We start from the raw sequence: 18942 nt of genomic DNA, 5'->3' as shown, positions 1-18942 counted from the left end.
AATAGCTCCCTGTAGGTCACTGGAGACACACATAGGGAAGGAAACCACAGTTCTGTCTCAGACTCCACCTGGCATTCCCTCCTCTTCTCCTTTCTTCTCCTAAATCTTCTTGCTGTCAGTTAAGTCCATCTTTCCAGAGTCCATCTTTCTAAAACCTTTAACTGAAGTTTCTTGGGGTATTAATTAAGAGCAAAAACATCTTGTTTTAGTATCAGCACCTCTGTCAAGGGCGGAGGATTAGAGAGGAAGGAGGAGACAATAAACAGCTCCAGGCATGCCTGACTCCCAGATTAGATGATCAGCTCTGGAATCCTGCTGGGTTGGCTTCATTTATAGTGATTCTTGTCAGGAGTTTGAGGAACAAGCTTCTTTTCTTTGTCCCACTTTTTTTAGCACAGATTAAACTGCTTTACCATCCTCTCACTGCATGGAGGCATGGACCCTGGAGTCCACAGACCCACTGTGGTTGCAGTTCTGAGAGCACCAGTGCTGAGGAAATGAGATGAGACCCCTACTGCCTAAATATTTGTGTGGTTGTTACCAAATGCAAGTCTGTGTGCCTAACATACAACGAGGCCAAAACAAACTGAACCATCAGAGTTTGGAGCAGAGAAAGGTTTATTGCAGGGCCAAACAAGGAGAACAGGTGGCTTGTGTCCCCAAACCTCGAACTCAAAGGGTTTCAACAAGGTATTTTTAAAGGCCAGGTGAGGGAGAGGCATTGCAGAGTATATGAATGATCAGCTTATCTGATGGTGAGGTCATGGCAGTGTCACAGAGGTTAACATTATCAATCCTTAGGGGCCAGTAGGTCTGGGGCCTCATGATCATCAGTTAACTTCTTCCATTTGTTCGTGGTTTCAGCATCTGTAAAACAACTCAGAAATGTGCATCAGATACTATCTTCTAGGTGCTCCAAAGAGGAGCTATGTGGGAGGGGTCTGTCAAGCGTCCTGCTTGGTTACACGATTATGATTATCAGTAATGGTGGGAACAGACACTGGTGAGGTCACTGCTCGTGTTCATGGAATTCCTTACAGAATGAATGGCTTTGCTAAAGGTGACAGGAGCTCTCTAAAAGGACCATTGGGCTCTGTAAGCCTTCTTGCTCCTGACCTTGTGGAGGCTGCCTCGTCCAAGACTGAATAGGCCTTGGAGCACTTGGTTCTCAGAACTCTAAATTGGAGTCAACACTTACTTCAAAATATAAGTGGGAGCCAAGGCACCCTTTTATATCTCCTTCCGTCACTGATGTTCCAGCACCTTAACTTAATGTGACCTGCTGTGTTACGTCAGAGAATAGAACGCTTAATTATATCTACACTTTACACATTGCATATAGTGTCCCAGCTACTGTTTTAAGCACATTTTTTTGATTTAACTTATGAAACCTCATAACAAACCTATGTGATAAATACTGTTATTAATTGTAATTTACTTGTGCAATAATCAAGGGACTGAGAAATAAAATGAATTTGCCTGAGATCTCGTGAGGGGCAGAGAGAGCTGGGGTTTGGGACCAAAGTCCTCACTCTTAATCACTGCAGTAGACTGCTTGACCCTTTAGGGGGATTTCGGTGGGGCAGGGGGTGGCGGGGGTGGAGAGTTATCATTCCAGTTTCCTTAGAATCATAGGACTGAGGAACAAGCATGAATGAATGAAATCCTCGTTGAACCTGTGAAACAGGGAATGTGCTCAAAGGGTAAGAAAAAGTGTTCTTACACTTTGTGAAAGTGAAGTGAAGTTGCTCAGTCGTGTCCAACTCTTTGTGACCTCATGGACTGTAGCCCACCTGGCTCCTCTGTCCATGGGATTCTCCAGGCAAGAATACTGGAGTGGGTTGCCATTTCCTTCTCCAGGGGATCTTTCCGACCCACGGATCGAACCCAGATCTCCCACATTGCAGGCAGACACTTTAACCTCTGAGCCACCAGGGAAGCCCTTACATTTAAAAGATGTAGAATAATTAAGGAGATAAGGCATACTTTCAGACAGCAAATACACAGTACAAGGGTTGGCCCCAGGGTTATGGGAGTTCAGAGATGGGGTCAAAGGTGGCCTTTTCAGAGGACCTTGTCACACACTGGGCTTTTAAAGGATGTGTAAGATTTAGGTGAGTGTGCGTGCTCAGTCGTGTCTGACTCTGTGACCCTGTGGACTGTAGCCCACCAGGCTCCTCTGTCCGTAGGGTTTTCCAGGCAAAAACACTGGAGTGGATTGCCATTTCCTCCTCCAAAGATTTAGGTATGTGGGTAGAAAATGCTGCTCTAGATAGCTGGAGGGAGCAAGCTCTCAGAGCTGGGAGAGTCTGAGAAATATTTGGGTGATTGTGCAGCTACCGATTTAGCTTATACAAAAAATAAATAAAATGGAGCCTTGAGAACAAATTGAGGTGGGGTAGTTCCACGTGAAAGACTGTGAACTTCAATGTTTTAAATACTTGGGGAGACAGAGGACATATGATGAATTTGAAGCCTAGAAATCTAAATGTTAGATCTTTATATGTTTTCTTAGTAACAGTCCTGCATGCTCATTATGTCCCTGACGGAGACCTATTAGGAAGTGTGGACAAATAGGACAAATTGGAACAAGTAATAGGACAGACTTTTCAAGAGAAGATTCACCTGTCCTAAGGACTATAGATGGAAAGAAAGGAGGGGAGGTTGGTGATGTAGCTCCTGGATGACCAGGAGGATTGTGAACATCTCCCTTCTCCTTGACCAGCGACTTTTGTTTTTATTGAGAAGTGTAGTTGATTTGCAATGTTGTGTTAGGTTCAGGTATATAGCACAGTGATTCAGTTTTATGTATGTGTGTGTATATATATGTATATGTATGTGTATATATATACACACACTCACACACACAGTTCAGTTCAGTTCAGTGGCTCAGTCATGTCTGACTCTTTGTGACCCCATGAATCGCAGCACACCAGGCCTCCCTGTCCATCACCAACTCCCGGAGTTTACTCAAACTCATGTCCATCAAGTCGGTGATGCCATCCAGCCATCTCATAGTTCAGTTCAGTTGCTCAGTTGTGTCTGACTCTTTGCGACACTCCCACACACACACACACACACACACGTATATTGAAAAGAAAATGTATCTATATGTTCTTTTTCAATACTATGAAATGGTGAGTAAACTTCCTTGTGCTATACAATAGGTCCTTGTTTATCGATTTTATATATAGCAGTGTGTTTAAATTCCTAATTTATCCTGCCCACCTCCTTTCCCCTTTGGTAACCATAAGTTTATCTTCTATGTCTGAGAGTCTGTTTCTGTTTTATAAATAAGTTTATTTGTATCATTTTTTTTTTCGATTCCACATATAAGCAATATCATGTATTTGTTTTTCTCTTCTGGCTTGGTTCTTTTACTCTCTAGGTCCATCCATGTTACTGCAAATAGCATCATTTCATTCCTTTTTTTGGCTGAGTAGTGTGCCACTGTATACATATATAAGTGAAGTGAAGTCAAGTTGTTCAGTCATGTCTGACTCTTTGTGACCCCATGGACTGTAGCCTACCAGGCTTCTCCATCCATGGGATTTTCCAGGCAAGAGTACTGGAGTGGGTTGCCATTTCCTTCTCCAGGGGATCTTCCCGACCCAGGGATCAAACCCGATTCTCACACACTGCAGGAAGATGCTTTACCATCTGAGCTACCAGGGAAGCCCAGCATATATTTACGCACCACGTCTTCTTTATCTGTTTATCTGTTGACGGACATTTAGGCTGTTTCCATGTCTTGGCTACTGTAAATAGTGCTGCAGTGAATATAGAGGTGCATGTATCATTTTGAATTATGTTTTTCTCTGATTCAAGCCCCAGAATGAGATTGCAGGGTCATATGGTAGTTCTATTTTTAGTTTTTAAAGAACCTCTATACTGTTCTCCATAGTGACTATACCAGTTTCCATCACCACCAACAGTGTAGGAAGGTTTCCTTTCTCCACACCCTCTCTAGCATATATTGTTTGTAGATTTTTTTGATGGTGGCTATTCTGACTGGTGTGAGGTGATACCTCATTGCAGTTTTTATTTGCACTTGAAGAATTGATGCTTTTGAACTGTGGTATTGGAGAAGACTCTTGAGAATCCCTTGGACTGCAAGGCGATCCAACCAGTCCATCCTAAAGGAGATCAGTCCTGGATATTCATTGGAAGGACTGATGCTGAAGCTAAAACTCCAATACTTTGGCCACCTCATGTGAAGAGTTGACTCATTGGAAAAGACCCTGATGCTGGGAGGGATTGGGGGCAGGAGGAGAAGGGGGCGACAGAGGATGAGATGGCTGGATGGCATCACCGACTCGATGGACATGAGTTTGAGTCCGGGAGTTGGTGTTGGACAGGGAGGCCTGGCGTGCTGCGATTCATGGGGTCGCAAAGAGTTGGACACAACTGAGCAACTGAACTGAACTGAACTGAATAATTAGTGACATTGAGCATTTTTTCATGTATCTGTTGGCTCTTTGCATGTCATCTTTGGAGAAATATTTATATCTTCTGCCCATTTTTTAATGGATTTTTTGCTTTGTTTTGTTTTGACACTGAGCTGTAGAGCTATTTGCATGTTTTGGTTGCATTATTGCAGATATTTTCCCTCATCCTGGAAGTTGTCTTTTCATTTTGTTTATGCTTTCCTTTGCTGTGCAAAAGCTTTTAAGTTTACTTAGGTCTCATTTATTTTTGTTTTTATTTCCATTAGCCTAGGAGACAGATCCAAAAAGATATTGCTGCAATTTATGTCAGAGTGTTCTGCCTATGTTTTCCTCTAGGAGTTTTATGGTATCTGTTCTTGCATTTAGGTCTTTGATCCATTTTGAGTTTATTTTTGTGTATGGTATTAGAGAATGTTCTAATTTCAAGCTTTTACATGTAGCTGTCGAGTGTTCCCAGCACCACTTACCGAAGAGACTCTCTTTTCTCCATTGTATATTCTTGCCTCCTTTGTCGTAGATTAATTGACCATAGGTGCCTGAGTTTATTTCAGGGCTTTCTATCCTGTGCCATTAATCTATATGCTTTTGGGTGAGTACCAAACAACTTTGATTACTGTAGCTTTGTGTAGTCTGAGGTCAGTGAGCCTGACTCCTCAGCTCCATTCTTCGTCAAGATTGCTTTGGCTATTTGGAGTCTTTTGTGGTTCCATAAAATTTTTAAATTTTATTGTTCTAGTTCTGTGAAAAATGCCACTGGTAATTTTTTTTTTTTTTTTTTTTTGCCACTGGTAATTTGATAGGGATTGTATTTGTTGATTGCTTTGGGCAGCATAGTCATTTTGACGTCATATCTTCCAATCCAAGAACACTGTATATCTTTCCATCTGTTTGTGTGTCATTTGCTCAGTTGTGTCCAACTCTTTGCAACCCCATGGACTGTAGCTTGCCAGGCTCCTTATTCATTAATTCAAACAAACATTTAAGCCTCTGCTTGGCACCATGCTCTATGCCAGTCATCAACGAAGGACAGTGTTGGACAAGGCATCTGTCACAACTTCAAGGGGTTTTCCAGAATCTAGTTGTGGAGAGAGACAAGACAGCAGGTAATTTTAATATGGCTTGACAAGTGTCATGATCAGTAAGGTGATTGTATATCCCTACTTGTTAGGGATACTCTCAGTTTTGATGGTTAATTATATTATCCTCCCAATTATAGGAAATAGGGTTAACATACAAAATGAGGGAACACATGGGCAGGGCATCTAATGCAATATTAGGAATGCAGTAATAGAGTGCTTTATGGAGAAAATGTGTATCAGCTGATACCTGCAGGTAAGAAGTTGCAGGAAGGGTTTGGAGGAAAGCAGCAGTGCGGCAGGGGGAAAGGTGGACATTCCAAACAGTGTTTGCAGGTTGAATTGAGTAAATTAGTGAACAAATAAGAAGTTGTGAATGTGAAAGCTCAGAATATTTCAATTCCTGATGAAGCATCTAGGACTATTTGGTGTTTATATATAACATTTCTTCCAGATTTTGGGAGGGAAATTTTATGAAAAATAGAATTTTACTCTATTTCTAAAATAAAGAAATCAGGCTAGATAATGTCTTGACTTAGTGTAAACTGCTAAGTGTTACGTGAGGTAAAGAACGCTTAATAATACAGTCTCTCATAGTTTTAATGGTATGCTGTATAAGACCTTCCCGAACAACCTGTGCTAAAAATAGTCTTTAAAGCCCACCCGATTCCCCTTTTCCTCCTTAGGTCACCACTTAATTATTCTTAATTTATTCTCTCCCTATTAATTTTATTTCTTCAGCTTGTTTGAAAGTTTCTTGAAGGCAGAGGCCATATTCTTTTTTATCTCCCATGCTCTACATATTGCCTGGTGATGATTGAGAGATTGATGAGGGGGAGGTGGAGAGAGCATTTATCTTTTGAAGGGGGAGGTGGTCTTATTATACCTGTAACTAAATACTCTACTCTTATTCAGCCTCTCAAAGTATTTTAATTCTGTGACTACAGTTTTGTTTTTTTTTTTTTAATGGTAATTTTTTGAACTTTTTTTTATGGGCATCTTGCTTTTCCTCTTCTTTAGGACCGTCCGAGTTATTGGATATGGCAGACAGTGAAACGTGAGTGTTGCCTTACATTATATAGACTAGATTGTCTTCTTGAGAACATATAAAAATGTCTACTTTCACTTGTATTTATAACTGTAGAGCTAATCTTCTAAATCAGTGATTACACAGTAAAAATAGATGGTACCTATCATGAAGATTGCATACATAACCATTGCGGTCATCCTTTAGAATTTCCTTCAAGGGAGGTACGTCTGCACTGGTGCACCTAGAATGCCAGAGAAGTCTAATGTACTTAGCTCTTAATTACCCATCCATTTACTCTTTCTCAACTGAGGTTTGAGTGAAGTAGCTCAGTCGTGTCTGACTCTTTGCAACCCTGTGGTCTGTAGCCTACCAGGCTCCTCCCTCCATGGGATTCTCCAGGCAAGAATACTGGAGTGGGTTGCCATTTCCTTCTCCAGGGGATCTTCCCGACCCAGGGATCGAACCAACTGAGGTTTATAAGCAGATTAAGCCCTAATGCCCTAAGGCATCCTTTTTGTGCAGGAGACAATTTCTCTGTGCTAAATCTAGAATGGGACAAGTGATATGCAACCACTGGAGAACCAGGAACATAGTGGCTCCAGCCATTTCCATGTTTTGTGCGTCAGAAGAGGAACCATGGTTCAGAAACTCACCAGCTCAGCAGCTGGCCCCCAAACTGATAACATTTGTTGTCAACGTTTTTATTCCCAGAGTAGCACAACAGTTACTATTCACGAAGCAGGGACAAAAAGAGGCTAAAAACATCTAACCCTGGAAGCCAGGAGGAGCCTCTAGAGACCTGCAGTGAAATAGAACAAGGATAAAGACTGGGTGGGGTGGAGTTGTTGCTCAGTCACTCAGTCATGTCTGACTCTTTGCGACCGCATGGACTGTAGCACACCAGGCTTCCCTGTCCTTCACTGCCTCCCCGAGTTTGCTCAAACTCATGTCCGTTGAGTCGGTGGAGTGGAGAAGGGCTAAGGAGAGCAGAAGGAGGAAAAGTAGGAGGGGTTTAGCCATGAGTCACTGACAAGGAAGAAACCATCAGTTGCTACGGGGGCTTGTTCACGTACCACACATCCCGTCGGCAAGGTTGTCATTCATCCTAGCTTGGCATTAAGTGTCTTTTCGGTTTCAGACTCAGGGTGGGAATATCCTCCTCCCTCTGCTGTCTGGGGGGGTTGGAGAAATAGTCACTTTGCCTTGGCTATTCCCCATCCTGAGTGGGCTGACCTCAGGCCTGCCGCTAACCAGAGGTGACTCTGAACTCTCTCAGAGTTCTTACTGTCCCCCCCAGATATCCTCTGGGGCTGCCCCTCCCCTTCCGCTCACAAGGCATCAGCAGGTCGGGCAGAGTGGGTGTCTCCTGGGTCTTTGAAGTCAGGTCCCAGGAGATGGTCTTCCCAGGGCAGGGTGGTCTACCGAGAGGTGGTGCTCCGTGCTTCTCCTGTGTGTGCTTCATCTCACGTCCTTCCGGCTCTGTGCTCATGTCTGCGGGACATAGCCGGAACGTCTACACGGAGTGGCTGCACACTGTTCAGACACACCTACACACATCAGTCTACTTCAGAGTGCCACTGCAGATTACTTACATCCGACAGTAGTCATTTAAGACAAAATCACTCAGCCTACCTAACCAGACAGCTCTGTTTGAAAAAGAGGCTGGAGTCAGATGTCATGGTGAGATGATGACCAACTCAAGGTACTTTCAGGAGCCCCATCAGCCACCTCCCCTATCCATGCCCTGCAACATAGGTGGGAAAGTGGCCAGGGGGCACAGAAGGTCAGCAGTAGGGGTAAGATGCAACCCTCACTTCCCTCCCTGCCCCCTTCCCCCCGCCCCCACTCCCGCCTGCAGCCCTTTACCCATTTCATCTTTGATTTAGGGGTGAGACCGCGCTGCACAAGGCAGCCTGCCAGCGGAACCGGGCCGTGTGCCAGCTTCTGGTGGACGCAGGAGCATCTCTGAGAAAGACGGACTCCAAGGTAACTTGATGAGTGAGTGCAGGAATCCTCCCCCAGGGCAGGATCTGTGGCTCCATTGCCTTGGAGCAAAGGCATCCTTTCTGTACTTATGGAAGTGCCTGGGGCTTTGGAAAAAGGAGGACAAAATAAAGTGTTTCATTTAGAGAAACTGCAGTTTAAATGTATAAGCACAAAGGGAGGGTGTGTGCAAGTCCAAGGGGCTTCATAGACCTCTGAATGCTCTGACCTCAGGACTCAAGGCGGGTAGAGGGGCAGAGGGAAGAGTTAATAGAGATCAACCCCATAGAGGAATTTGCTATGATGATCTGAGGTCATGGTCCTGGTTGGCTCTGAGTTTTAAAGCACCCTCTAAAAAAGGGCAAGCTACTTAACTGTAGCAGGTTACAGAGAAGAATTTTACTATGTAATTGAGGACTTCGTTAAGTATGTGCCAAGTAACCTAAGTTTGGCATCACTGAATGTAGACAAGAAACAGGTAACTTAGAAGCCTACTAATGATTTCAGAATTGCTCATCAATTAAATAAATCTAATGGAAGCTGTGTGTGATTTTCACTCTGGAGTTTCCTCCAGCAGCAGTACATTATGACATAGCTTTCTCTCTGATATGGACCTTTCTGTCCTTTCTGAACCAGTTTCAGTGCTTGATTCTTCATTTCCCTTGTGACCCACCAGATCCTTGCTCTCTGAGGTCCCTGGCTGCCTTAATTCTGATAATTCTAGACTATTGAATTCATTAAGCCGGATTCTTATTTCTAGCTGATCTATTACCTGTCTGGTTAGCTAATTGGGTGTAAGATTCCAAATGGCAGATAATTACTCACTGTGATATTCTTCTCAGATGATATTTGCACTCAAGTGCTTTGATGTGTAACCTTAAGAGACATAACCCATGGAAGCAAGATCAGCAGAGGCCAAGATTTGAGGTGGGCTTGGCCTTCCTTGCTGGGGCCACTCACACACAGCAGAGCCCTTGCCTGTTCACCAGAGACTGGTCTCAACTCAGGTGATAGAAGGGAGGAGAAGATGAAATAGAGGGACCAAGGAAAGACTGGGCAGGAGACCTGGGCCCAGAGCAGATGGGTTTTTTTTAATCTAAGTTTCTGAATCAAATAAAGGGGCTCAATGTTCCTTGATATTTCTATTTAGTGTTATGTAGGTATGTCCTCTTTTCAAAATGCAAAGTTTTATTATTTTTATTATAAATATAGTACAGCCTCACAGAAAACTCTAGCAATGCAAAAAAAAATTTTTTTAAGTAAAAATTGCTAGAAATCCCACAATCTAGACCTAAATACCATTAAAATGTTAATGATTTCTCCTCACATGTGGGTATGTCCATTTTTCTCATTTCCTGCAAGTAGGTAAAGTCAAATGATACTACATGCTACATACTACATACAAACATACTACATTATAACATATATATATATAACCCAACATATACACATATAACCTACGTTTGCACCCAACATTTTGTTTTAGAGAACTTACTGTTTGAAATAATAGAGCTATACTTCATCCTTTTCAGGGATCCTCTAATTTTTTCCGTTCCCTAATTTTATGCTTGGTGAAAGCTGAATATCATAATTATGACTGGATCTTCTCCTGGAAATTTTTGGAGAAAAGCAATATTTTGAGAATTTCTCTTGATAGAGAAGGGCTCCTTAAAAATCAACTCAAAGACCCACTCACTTCACCTCTATTGGAAACTGGGAATCTCAACCTATTTAATGTTGATGACAAGATAATCTCTTTAAAAAATGATACAAAGAAACTTATTTACAAATTAGAAAAGACTCACAAACCTTGAAAACAAATTTATGGTTACCAAAGGGGAAAGGTGGGGGTGGGGAATTAGGAGTTTGGGTGAAAGTTTTGGAAAAATTGGGAGATTATCTATTTTATATACATACTACTACATATAAAATAAATAAAATAATCAACAAGGACCTACTGTATAGCACAGGGAACTCTACTCAATATTCTGTAAGAACCTATATGCAAAAAGAATCTGAAAAAGAATTGGGATATATGTGTGTGTAAGTGTATAAACTGAATCACTTTGCTATATACCTGAAACTGACACAGTATTGTAAATCATCTATATTCTGAAAGAAAAAAAGATAAGCTACAAGCATTGTAACCAAGTTGAATAAAATTATAGGAACTTGAAGCTATGGCTAAATATTAAATCCTAACTAAATAGTAAAAATTTTAGAATGTCTAGAGCCATTGTTCCATCCCTTTTATCTTCTATTCCACATGCCCTTGTAGGCTACTAGGATCAGACTTAATTGAAGTTGATACCATCCATTGCAAAAGATGAGGCTGAGAAGTGTTTGATAGTTTCTGTAATACTTGTGTGCATTTTTATACATGGAACTATTTGTATGGTACAGTGATCATGCCTCTATTCTTTCCTTAGAACTTAATATCATTTTGTACATATACACAATGGAATATTACTCAGCTATATAAAAGAACAAAATAATACCATTTGCAGTGACATGGATAAACCTAGAGACTGTCATAGGGAGTGAAGTCAGTCACACACAGAAAGACAAATATATGGTATCACTTATGTGGAATCTAAAAACATGATACAAATAAATCTATTTACAAAACAGAAATAGAGTCACTGATGTAGAAGACAAACTTATGGCTCCCAAGGGGGAAAGGGAGGAGGAAAAGGGTAAACTGGAAGATTGGGGAAGACATATACACACCATTCTATATAAATAGATAATTATAACTAATAAGGACCTACTATATAGCACAAGAACTCTGCTCAGTACTCTGTGAGACCTCTATGGGAACAGGATCTAAAGAGTATATAACTAATTCACTTTGCTATACAGCAGAAATTAACACAACACTGTAAATCAACTATACTCCAACAAAATTTTTTAAAACAATATCATTTTTAAGTAGATACGACTGAACAAAAATTAGAAAGTGTCAAGGACAGTTAATTATGTTCATAAACATTCAAAAGAATGGAGACCATTCCTCCTTTAACTGTTGACTTATGTTTATTGGCCTCATTTCAGAAATATTACGTGTATAAATATACATCAGTTCAGTCACTCAGTCATGTCCGATTCTTTGCAACCCCATGGACTGCAGCACACCAGACCTCCCTGTCCATCGCCAAGTCCTGGAGTTTACTCAGATTCATGTCTATTGAGTCAGTGATGCCATCCAACCATCTCATCCTCTGTTGTCCCCTTCTCCTCCCACCTTCAATCTTTCCAAGCATCAGGGTCTTTTCAAATGAGTCAGTTCTTCGCATCAGATGGCCAAAGTATTAGAGTTTCAGCTTCAGCATCAGTCCTTCCAATGAATATTCAGGACTGATTTCCTTTAGGATGGGCTGGTTGGATCTCCTTGTAGTCCAAGGGACTCTCAAGAGTCTTCTCCAACACCACAGTTCAAAAGCATCAATTCTTCGGCGTTCACCTTTCTTTATAACCTAACTCTCACATCCGTACATGACTACTGGAAGAACCATAGCTTTGACTAGATGGACCTTTGTTGGCAAAGTAATGTCTTTGCCATAACTTTGCCATAACTTTGGTCATAACTTTTCTTCCAAGGAGCAAGCGTCTTTTAATTTCATGGCTGCAGTCACCATCTGCAGTGATTTTGGAGCCCAAGCTCTATACAGTCAGCAAAAACAAGACCGGGAGCTGACTGTGGCTCCGATCCTGAACTCCTTATTGCCAAACTCAGACTTAAATGGAAGAAAGTAGGGAAAATCACTAGACCATGCAGGTATGACCTAAATCAATAAATATACATATAACATTATAATTTGTTGTTGTTAAGTCGCTGAGTTGTATCTGACTCTTTTGTGACTCCGTGGACTGTGGCCCATCAGACTTCTCTGCCCATGGGTTTTCCCAGGCAAGAATACTGGAGTGGGTTGCCATTTCCTCCTCCAGGGGATCTTCTCAACCCAGGGATCAAACCTGCACCTCCTGAATTGGCAGCCAGCTTCTTTACTGCTGAGCCACCAGGAAAACCCAACATTATAACAGACTGAAAAAAATCATAGAGTCATTTACAATGATGCAGAAGAACATTTCATGACATAGAGGTTTTATATGTTATTAAGTGCAAAAGCACATTGCCTAAGTATATAAACAAAGTATGGTTTAGTTTTCATAAAAATAATTGTGTGTAGAGCTACAGAAATAAGAAAACAGCTACTTTATGGGAAGGTTAACAGCAGTTATCTTAGTATAGTGGAATTACTGGTGATTTTTGCTTACTTATGCTTTTCTACTTTCCCAAGATTTCTTTACTCAACACCCATCACTTTTACTATCAGAAATTAACTTACTTTTTAGGGAGATAAGATAGTTCTAAATTAGGGAGAACCAAGCTGAAGACTTTGAAACCACCAAAGAAACCCCTTTAAATTGTTTCTGATCATCCCTCCTTCTTTGTTTCTGCTTGTTATTTCCCAGGATTTAGTATCACAGAAAGACTTCCAAGGAAGTCTAGAAGTCATTCTAGAAGTCAGAATGCCGGTTTCCCTACTTTCTTTTTTTTTTTCTTCCCCTCCTTTCTGTTCAGTGATTTCTATCCCCCTCTGAAGAGAATCTGGGTTCTCATCCTTCCTGTGCTACATGATTTGCCGCTGTGTACCTAGTTACTCTATGAACCTCCCTTTCCTTTGATGGAAGCCCCACCTCTGAAAAGTGATCGTCTCTCTTGAACTTGCATATCTCACACGTTTGATGCAATAATAGATTTAGAAAGCATCTCATCAATGCAAACAGAAAACATGGAAAGATCAGTTTCAGAGAGTTATCTTTGAGCAGCTCTGTTTCTATGAATTTTTTTTTTTTTTAATGTTTTCCCAAGTGTTTGTGTCTCTCGCCTCTTCACTGTTACCTACAGGGTAAGACACCTCAAGACAGAGCCCAGCAGGCCGGAGACCCAGACTTGGCTGCCTACCTGGAAAGCCGCCAGAATTATAAGATCATTGGCCATGAGGACCTGGAAACTGCTGTTTGACCCTGGTAGACAGGCTGAGAGAATCTCAACAAGCATCTCACCTGTGCCCTCCTGGCGATCGGGCGGCTCCCCTGGAAGAAGCTGATGGAATCCATAAATCTGTCTCTCCTGCAAGAATCTATCTGAGACCATGCCACCAGTTTTAAGGGCTACCAAGATGTACCACAGAACATGATAGCCCACTGAGGACGAGGCAGGATACCTGGAGATTTGTGGACTGCGAGTTCCACAAAATTCGATCCTTATTGCTTCCAGCAAGTAGCATGAACTTCTGTGTTCACCTGTATAATTTATTTTAAAGATCCAAGGATGTTCATATAAATGGCACTGCTCCCTCGCCCCCCTATGCATTCACTTTTCCCCTGTACCGCACAATTCTACTGTAACAACCCATCGATTTAAAAAAAAATAATATATGATCTGTTCTCTTTACATTCAGTCTTTGAAGACCACGAGACTCTGAAGGTCTTTTCAAACCCTCTGGATGTCCTGCAGAAATATAACTGTAAAATCGCTTCCACTTCCAAGACTAAATATACTGAGACTACTTAGTGACCTGTTTGCATGTCTCCTCTCCCTCCCTAACCCTTTTTCATGATGTAGGAGCTGGGAGTGCCACACAGATAGCGTCCACTTGGGTGCGGTATCTCTGAGGTGCGGCAAGGTGGCATGGGAGTTGCCTGGGTTGAGTGGTACCTCGGAGGGGGGACCCAGGGGTCAGCCCAGGTGGCGGCACTGTTGCCAAGAGCCGTGGAGGACTGGTCCAGCTTGGGCTGTTGGCCCAGCTCCGTACTGCCTACGTGTAGCCATCTTTGCCTTTTGCTGCAGTAGAGACGGGCAGTGGATGCTCACCAAGGCCCATAGTGGGTTTGCAGAACCACTCCATTTTAAGTGCTGTTGAGATTGCAGAGCAGAAAACCGTGTGTGGGAACTGTGGTTACAGGAAATGGAGCGCTACGACAGCGTTTACTTTTAGGCTTTTTGACTGATAGTAGAAAGCAGGCTAATCGACTTGAAATTAAACAGCAAAAGCAAAAGTAGCAACATATGTCAAAATAACTCACTTAAGAAGAAAACAGTCACCGGAGTGCTGCACAGAGGCTCACAGGCTCGGGCACAGTGCTGAGAGGGGGCCCGCGTTAGGTTTTCCTTCTAAGGTCTTGGTTTTCATTTCCCTGCGGGAGCCTTGTCCCAAGGACAGAGCCTTGTTTTACCGACTCCACTGCCGGACTTTCAAGATGCCTGGATCATTCGGATGGAGGCCTCACCTACTATTGCCAGATTCCAAGGTCATACCAGATAGCACTGTAGCCCCACCTTTGACGTACAGGGCAGTCGAATATATCCTTTTCTCTATTTCCCCTGCCAGAACGATCTTCGTGCTGACTCCTGTTGGGAGTCTAACTGGAAACATCTCGCTGGCAGTAGAATTACAGCTTTTCATTCTGCCACCGACCAGTTGGTACTTACAGGTACCTCTGTTAGGGACCTGCGATAACTAAAGAATCAGGAGAAAAAGTCTCCTCACTTGCAGAGAAAACATCTGCTTGACTTGGGAATAAGGCAGAAGTGAAAGTGGGTGACCCTTTTTGCTTTAAACTAAACCAGTGTCTTCTGAGCTTTCTTCCATTTTGCTCTTAGATATAAGCCAAGTGTTTCCCTTGTGTTTCTGCATGTGAGCGTAAATGATTGTCTCTCTGCATTTAAGTTAAAGTCCAGTGGTGCCGCCTCGCTTATCTGAACCACTTTTGGTCACGTGTCATTTTGAAAGTACAGAGGTGATATACTGTATTAGGTGGGAATAGCCTCTCAGTGGATGGGGACCACATCTGCCCTTAGTTGTTTCCAAATCAAACTGTTGGCATCATTTTCAGCTGTGGAAAGAGGGATCTGTTTTCATACATCAGTCTTAGAAACAGAGCGATCTTTTGGGTTTTCTGGCAAGGGCAAAAGGGACTGCAGTAGATTGTTTCCAGAAGCTGGAAAGAAACATGCTCCAGGAGAATTTAATCACTGGGCTTCTGCTGGGAACTTTTCAGGTGGTGAGACTGTCAAGGAGATGTTGTGATGACAGAAATATAATCCTTGCTACAGACTGGAATCTGGCTTTGAATGGTGCCTTCCATGCCCTGTATTGAGCCAAGCATTTGGCCACACAGCGATCGCTGGGATGAAGGACTCTGCTCTCACCAACCACCGTCTCTTATTTCTCTGTGATGCGTCTAAACAGCCCAGAGAAAATTGAGGGTACAGGTGGCTGTGGGCCAATTCAAATAGCTCCAGCTGAAGTCACACGTAAATCTTCAGCATGGAAATAGATGAGGTCATGACTACTGTAGGGGTCCTGATGCATTTGGAAATTGTTCCAAACTAAAAAAAGAAAGACATTAATGTCCTACATTATTGATGGGGGAATGACATAGGACAAAGGCAAATATCTCTCTGAAAAAGCAAACACCCTAAGAACTTAGGTTTTGAGAAAAAACAAAAAAAAGCATCAGAAATGGTCAGAATAGTGACCTGTTTAATGGCTTAAACATTAAATCTACCTCCTGTAGCTTTTTAAAAAATTGGCCACTGCACGTGACAGTCCTGGGCTTTAGAAAAGAGAGAAGGGCATGTGCTCTAGGAGTCTACAGCGTAGCTTAGGTAGGTAGCAGCCCCTCTCCTGGGCCATCAGGAAGCATGGGAGCAAATAGTCTGGCGCTGGTCTGATAATCCACGTAACTTTAAAAGACATAACACTGTATACCTATGGAAATACAATTTCCTACAAAACCTGCTGAGACAGAACTGCCAACTGGAGCGGGCTCAGCTGCCGTTCCTCTGTGTTTGGCTCAGGAGAGCCCTTCGCGTTGTGCTACTGTCTGCTCTGGGATTCCATTTTTAGATTGGGCAGATAGAGGCGTGAGAAATGGAGAGTTATTAAAAGCCAACATTATATAACCTTGAAGCTAGTCCTTCTTTGGTAGCCTTATATTCTGGTATGATGCATTTAATGAAAAAGGACCCAGTTGTGCTGTGCTTATCACATTCAAGGACTTGATAAAGAACAGAAGCTAAGAAGAAAATAAACACCACGGCCGGGAATTTCACTTTGAGAGTTTCAGTTACCTCTATAGAGGTTCTAGTCCATGGGGTCGCAGAGTCAAACACGACTGAGCACACACACAGAGGTTATAACCTAAAACGAATGCAATGTCTGAAATGGAGAATTTAACCGGCAAGTACACAGCCTTGAAACTAGCAACAAGTGCTGGAAAGCCTCCCATGTGCCCCGTTGTTCCATCCTTCTGTTCCAGCTGGCCTGAGTGTGTAGGCAGGTCCGTTTACATGGAGAAATCCTCAACAAGTAGGCAGTTTCCATTTAGACCTAGTAACAGTTTCTTTGCCTGAAGGATTTCCAGCATTTATTGACTGGACACCTTATAATATTCATGTCTTAAAAAATGTGGGGCAGCAGTTTTTTTTTTTACATGTCAATTTTATTTTAAATGTTTAGGTTTTTTAAATTATAAAAGTTGAATGTGCTTTTTATAAGAAGTTCTAATACCACAGATGAGTATCACATGCAATGTCAAGGTGTTGCTCTCTGCTGGTATAGAGTCCTCTGTTCTGCCCCTAGAGATAAACAGCAGAAACACGGATAAACATTGTTGCTTGTACATATGTCAGAAATACTCTGCATATACAAGCCTCAATGCACACAAAGAGATGTATTTATTTGTAGACATATATGTGTATATATCCTATACACACATATATTGCATAAGTTTAAAAAAACATTTTAGAAGCATGCTAGGCATCTGTGCCTATGTAGTTAACTCCAAGGGGCAAAGATAAGGTAATAGAAAATTTTCCTTTTATTCTTTGTTATTTTTCCTGTTACTAAGCGCAGTTCTGTTACTGCAGCACTTCTAATGCACATGACATTTGCTCTTGGCTGTGTCATAAAATCTGTGACCAAAAAAAAAAAAAAAAAAAAAATCTGTGACCAAGAGGTCTTATAATTGTTTTTCTTACCTTCCACAAAGCATGCAACCTACCTGAGCCTCGAGACTTTATGCTATTTGTGGATCTCGAGTGGAGAGTTTCCCTGTGACACTTAAACACCTTTACAAGGCCGAGTTTACAGGACTGACAGTCAGTACGCTGCCTAATGATATTTAATTCTGGCAAGCTCCTGCCAAAAAAGTGTCATAACTTGGATATGGGTAGGGTCTGAGTAACTTGGCTTTCTTCCAGTAAGAGTAGCTAATGAAATCACTGAAAACAGCATATTATATTCAATTATGCTACTTAAAAATAAAGTAGATTGTTGTTAAACTGGCTTATCATAACCATCCAATGAAAGTAATTACTTAAATGGATTATTTTTATTTTAGGGGGAAAAGTGTAATATCCATTAGAGAATTTTCTGATCTTTAACATTTATTTAGTATAAAATTGCTTCTGCCCAGATCTTAGTAGAACCATCTCTGAATATCTCGTTTCCAATTCTCTAAATGCCATTTTCAGCTGATTAAGTCCTTTTTTTTTCCCTCTGCCTGGCCCCTCACACTGACTTTGGCACCGACCCATTTCTGTTTCCTGGTTATGATCCCATCTCTGGTCCCTCCAATTGTCTGACCATAGCAGTAGTCCCACTCCTGGACTTTCTGCCACTACCTTCAATAATTCCATCATACAGATGCCCAAGTCTCCCCCAGATATTATGTTCAAACTGGATCAAAATAAAATTACCCTCTGGCACAAGTATCCATTTTGCCTAAAGGACAAATAGACTCCCACTGACCTTGATCATCTTGCACAGTTACAAGAGGTCTTATTCTGAGAAGTAATTTCCCAGATAGATTGAGCAAATTTCTCTCCTAGTCACATAATGAGAAGCTTCTTCCACACCCAGTGATATAAACCATGTGCCCCCAGGAAGTCACCTGGGTGACTGGATTCTGTGCATGTTTTACCCCTACTGGCCGTCTATGGATTTAGGCTCTCTCCCCACAGTTGAATGAGAAATTTCATGGGCTTCCCTGGTGGCTTAGTGGTAAAGAATCCATCTGCCAATGCAGGAGACGCACGTTCAATCCCTGGGTAGGAAAGATCCCCTGGAGAAGAAAATGGCAACCCACTCCAGTATTCTTGCCTGGGAAATCCCATGGGCAGAGAAGCCTGGTGGGCTACAGTCCATGGAGTCGCAAAGAGTCAGAGATGACTTAGCGACTAAACAACAAACAACAACCCCACAGTTTAAAGAGAGACCTAAAAATAGGAACTAAGAAAGGAATAGTGCTTACGACAACTTGTTTGCCCAGGACACCGACAGTTACTGAACTTGTCCCCCCAACCCGCCCCCCACTAAAAAAAAGGCATAAA

The 18942-nt window shown here is 42.1% G+C and overlaps 1 protein-coding gene across 13 annotated transcripts in view; it reads left to right on the top strand.

The window, feature by feature from the left end:
• DGKI (diacylglycerol kinase iota) overlaps window positions 1-14121 on the top strand; it is a 479729-nt gene extending 465608 nt beyond the window's left edge. For 11 of the 13 annotated variants that reach the window (XM_043463812.1, XM_043463811.1, XM_043463815.1 and 8 more), the window contains 3 exons: window positions 6545-6581; window positions 8441-8540; window positions 13450-14121. In XM_043463812.1, coding sequence (XP_043319747.1) covers window positions 6545-6581; window positions 8441-8540; window positions 13450-13566 — 254 coding nt within the window. In that variant the 3' untranslated portion in view covers window positions 13567-14121. Of the gene's footprint in view, window positions 1-6544; window positions 6582-8440; window positions 8541-13449 lie in introns of those variants that run through there. The other 2 variants (XM_043463817.1, XR_006268612.1) reach the window with 2 other exon arrangements.
• Window positions 14122-18942: the final 4821 nt, after the last annotated feature.

Source organism: Cervus canadensis, chromosome 3, assembly GCF_019320065.1.
Source record: "Cervus canadensis isolate Bull #8, Minnesota chromosome 3, ASM1932006v1, whole genome shotgun sequence".
In the NCBI taxonomy this organism is placed as follows: domain Eukaryota; kingdom Metazoa; phylum Chordata; class Mammalia; order Artiodactyla; family Cervidae; genus Cervus; species Cervus canadensis.
The sequence above is the reverse complement of the archived record's forward strand: the minus strand, read 5'-3'. Positions and strand labels throughout refer to the sequence as shown.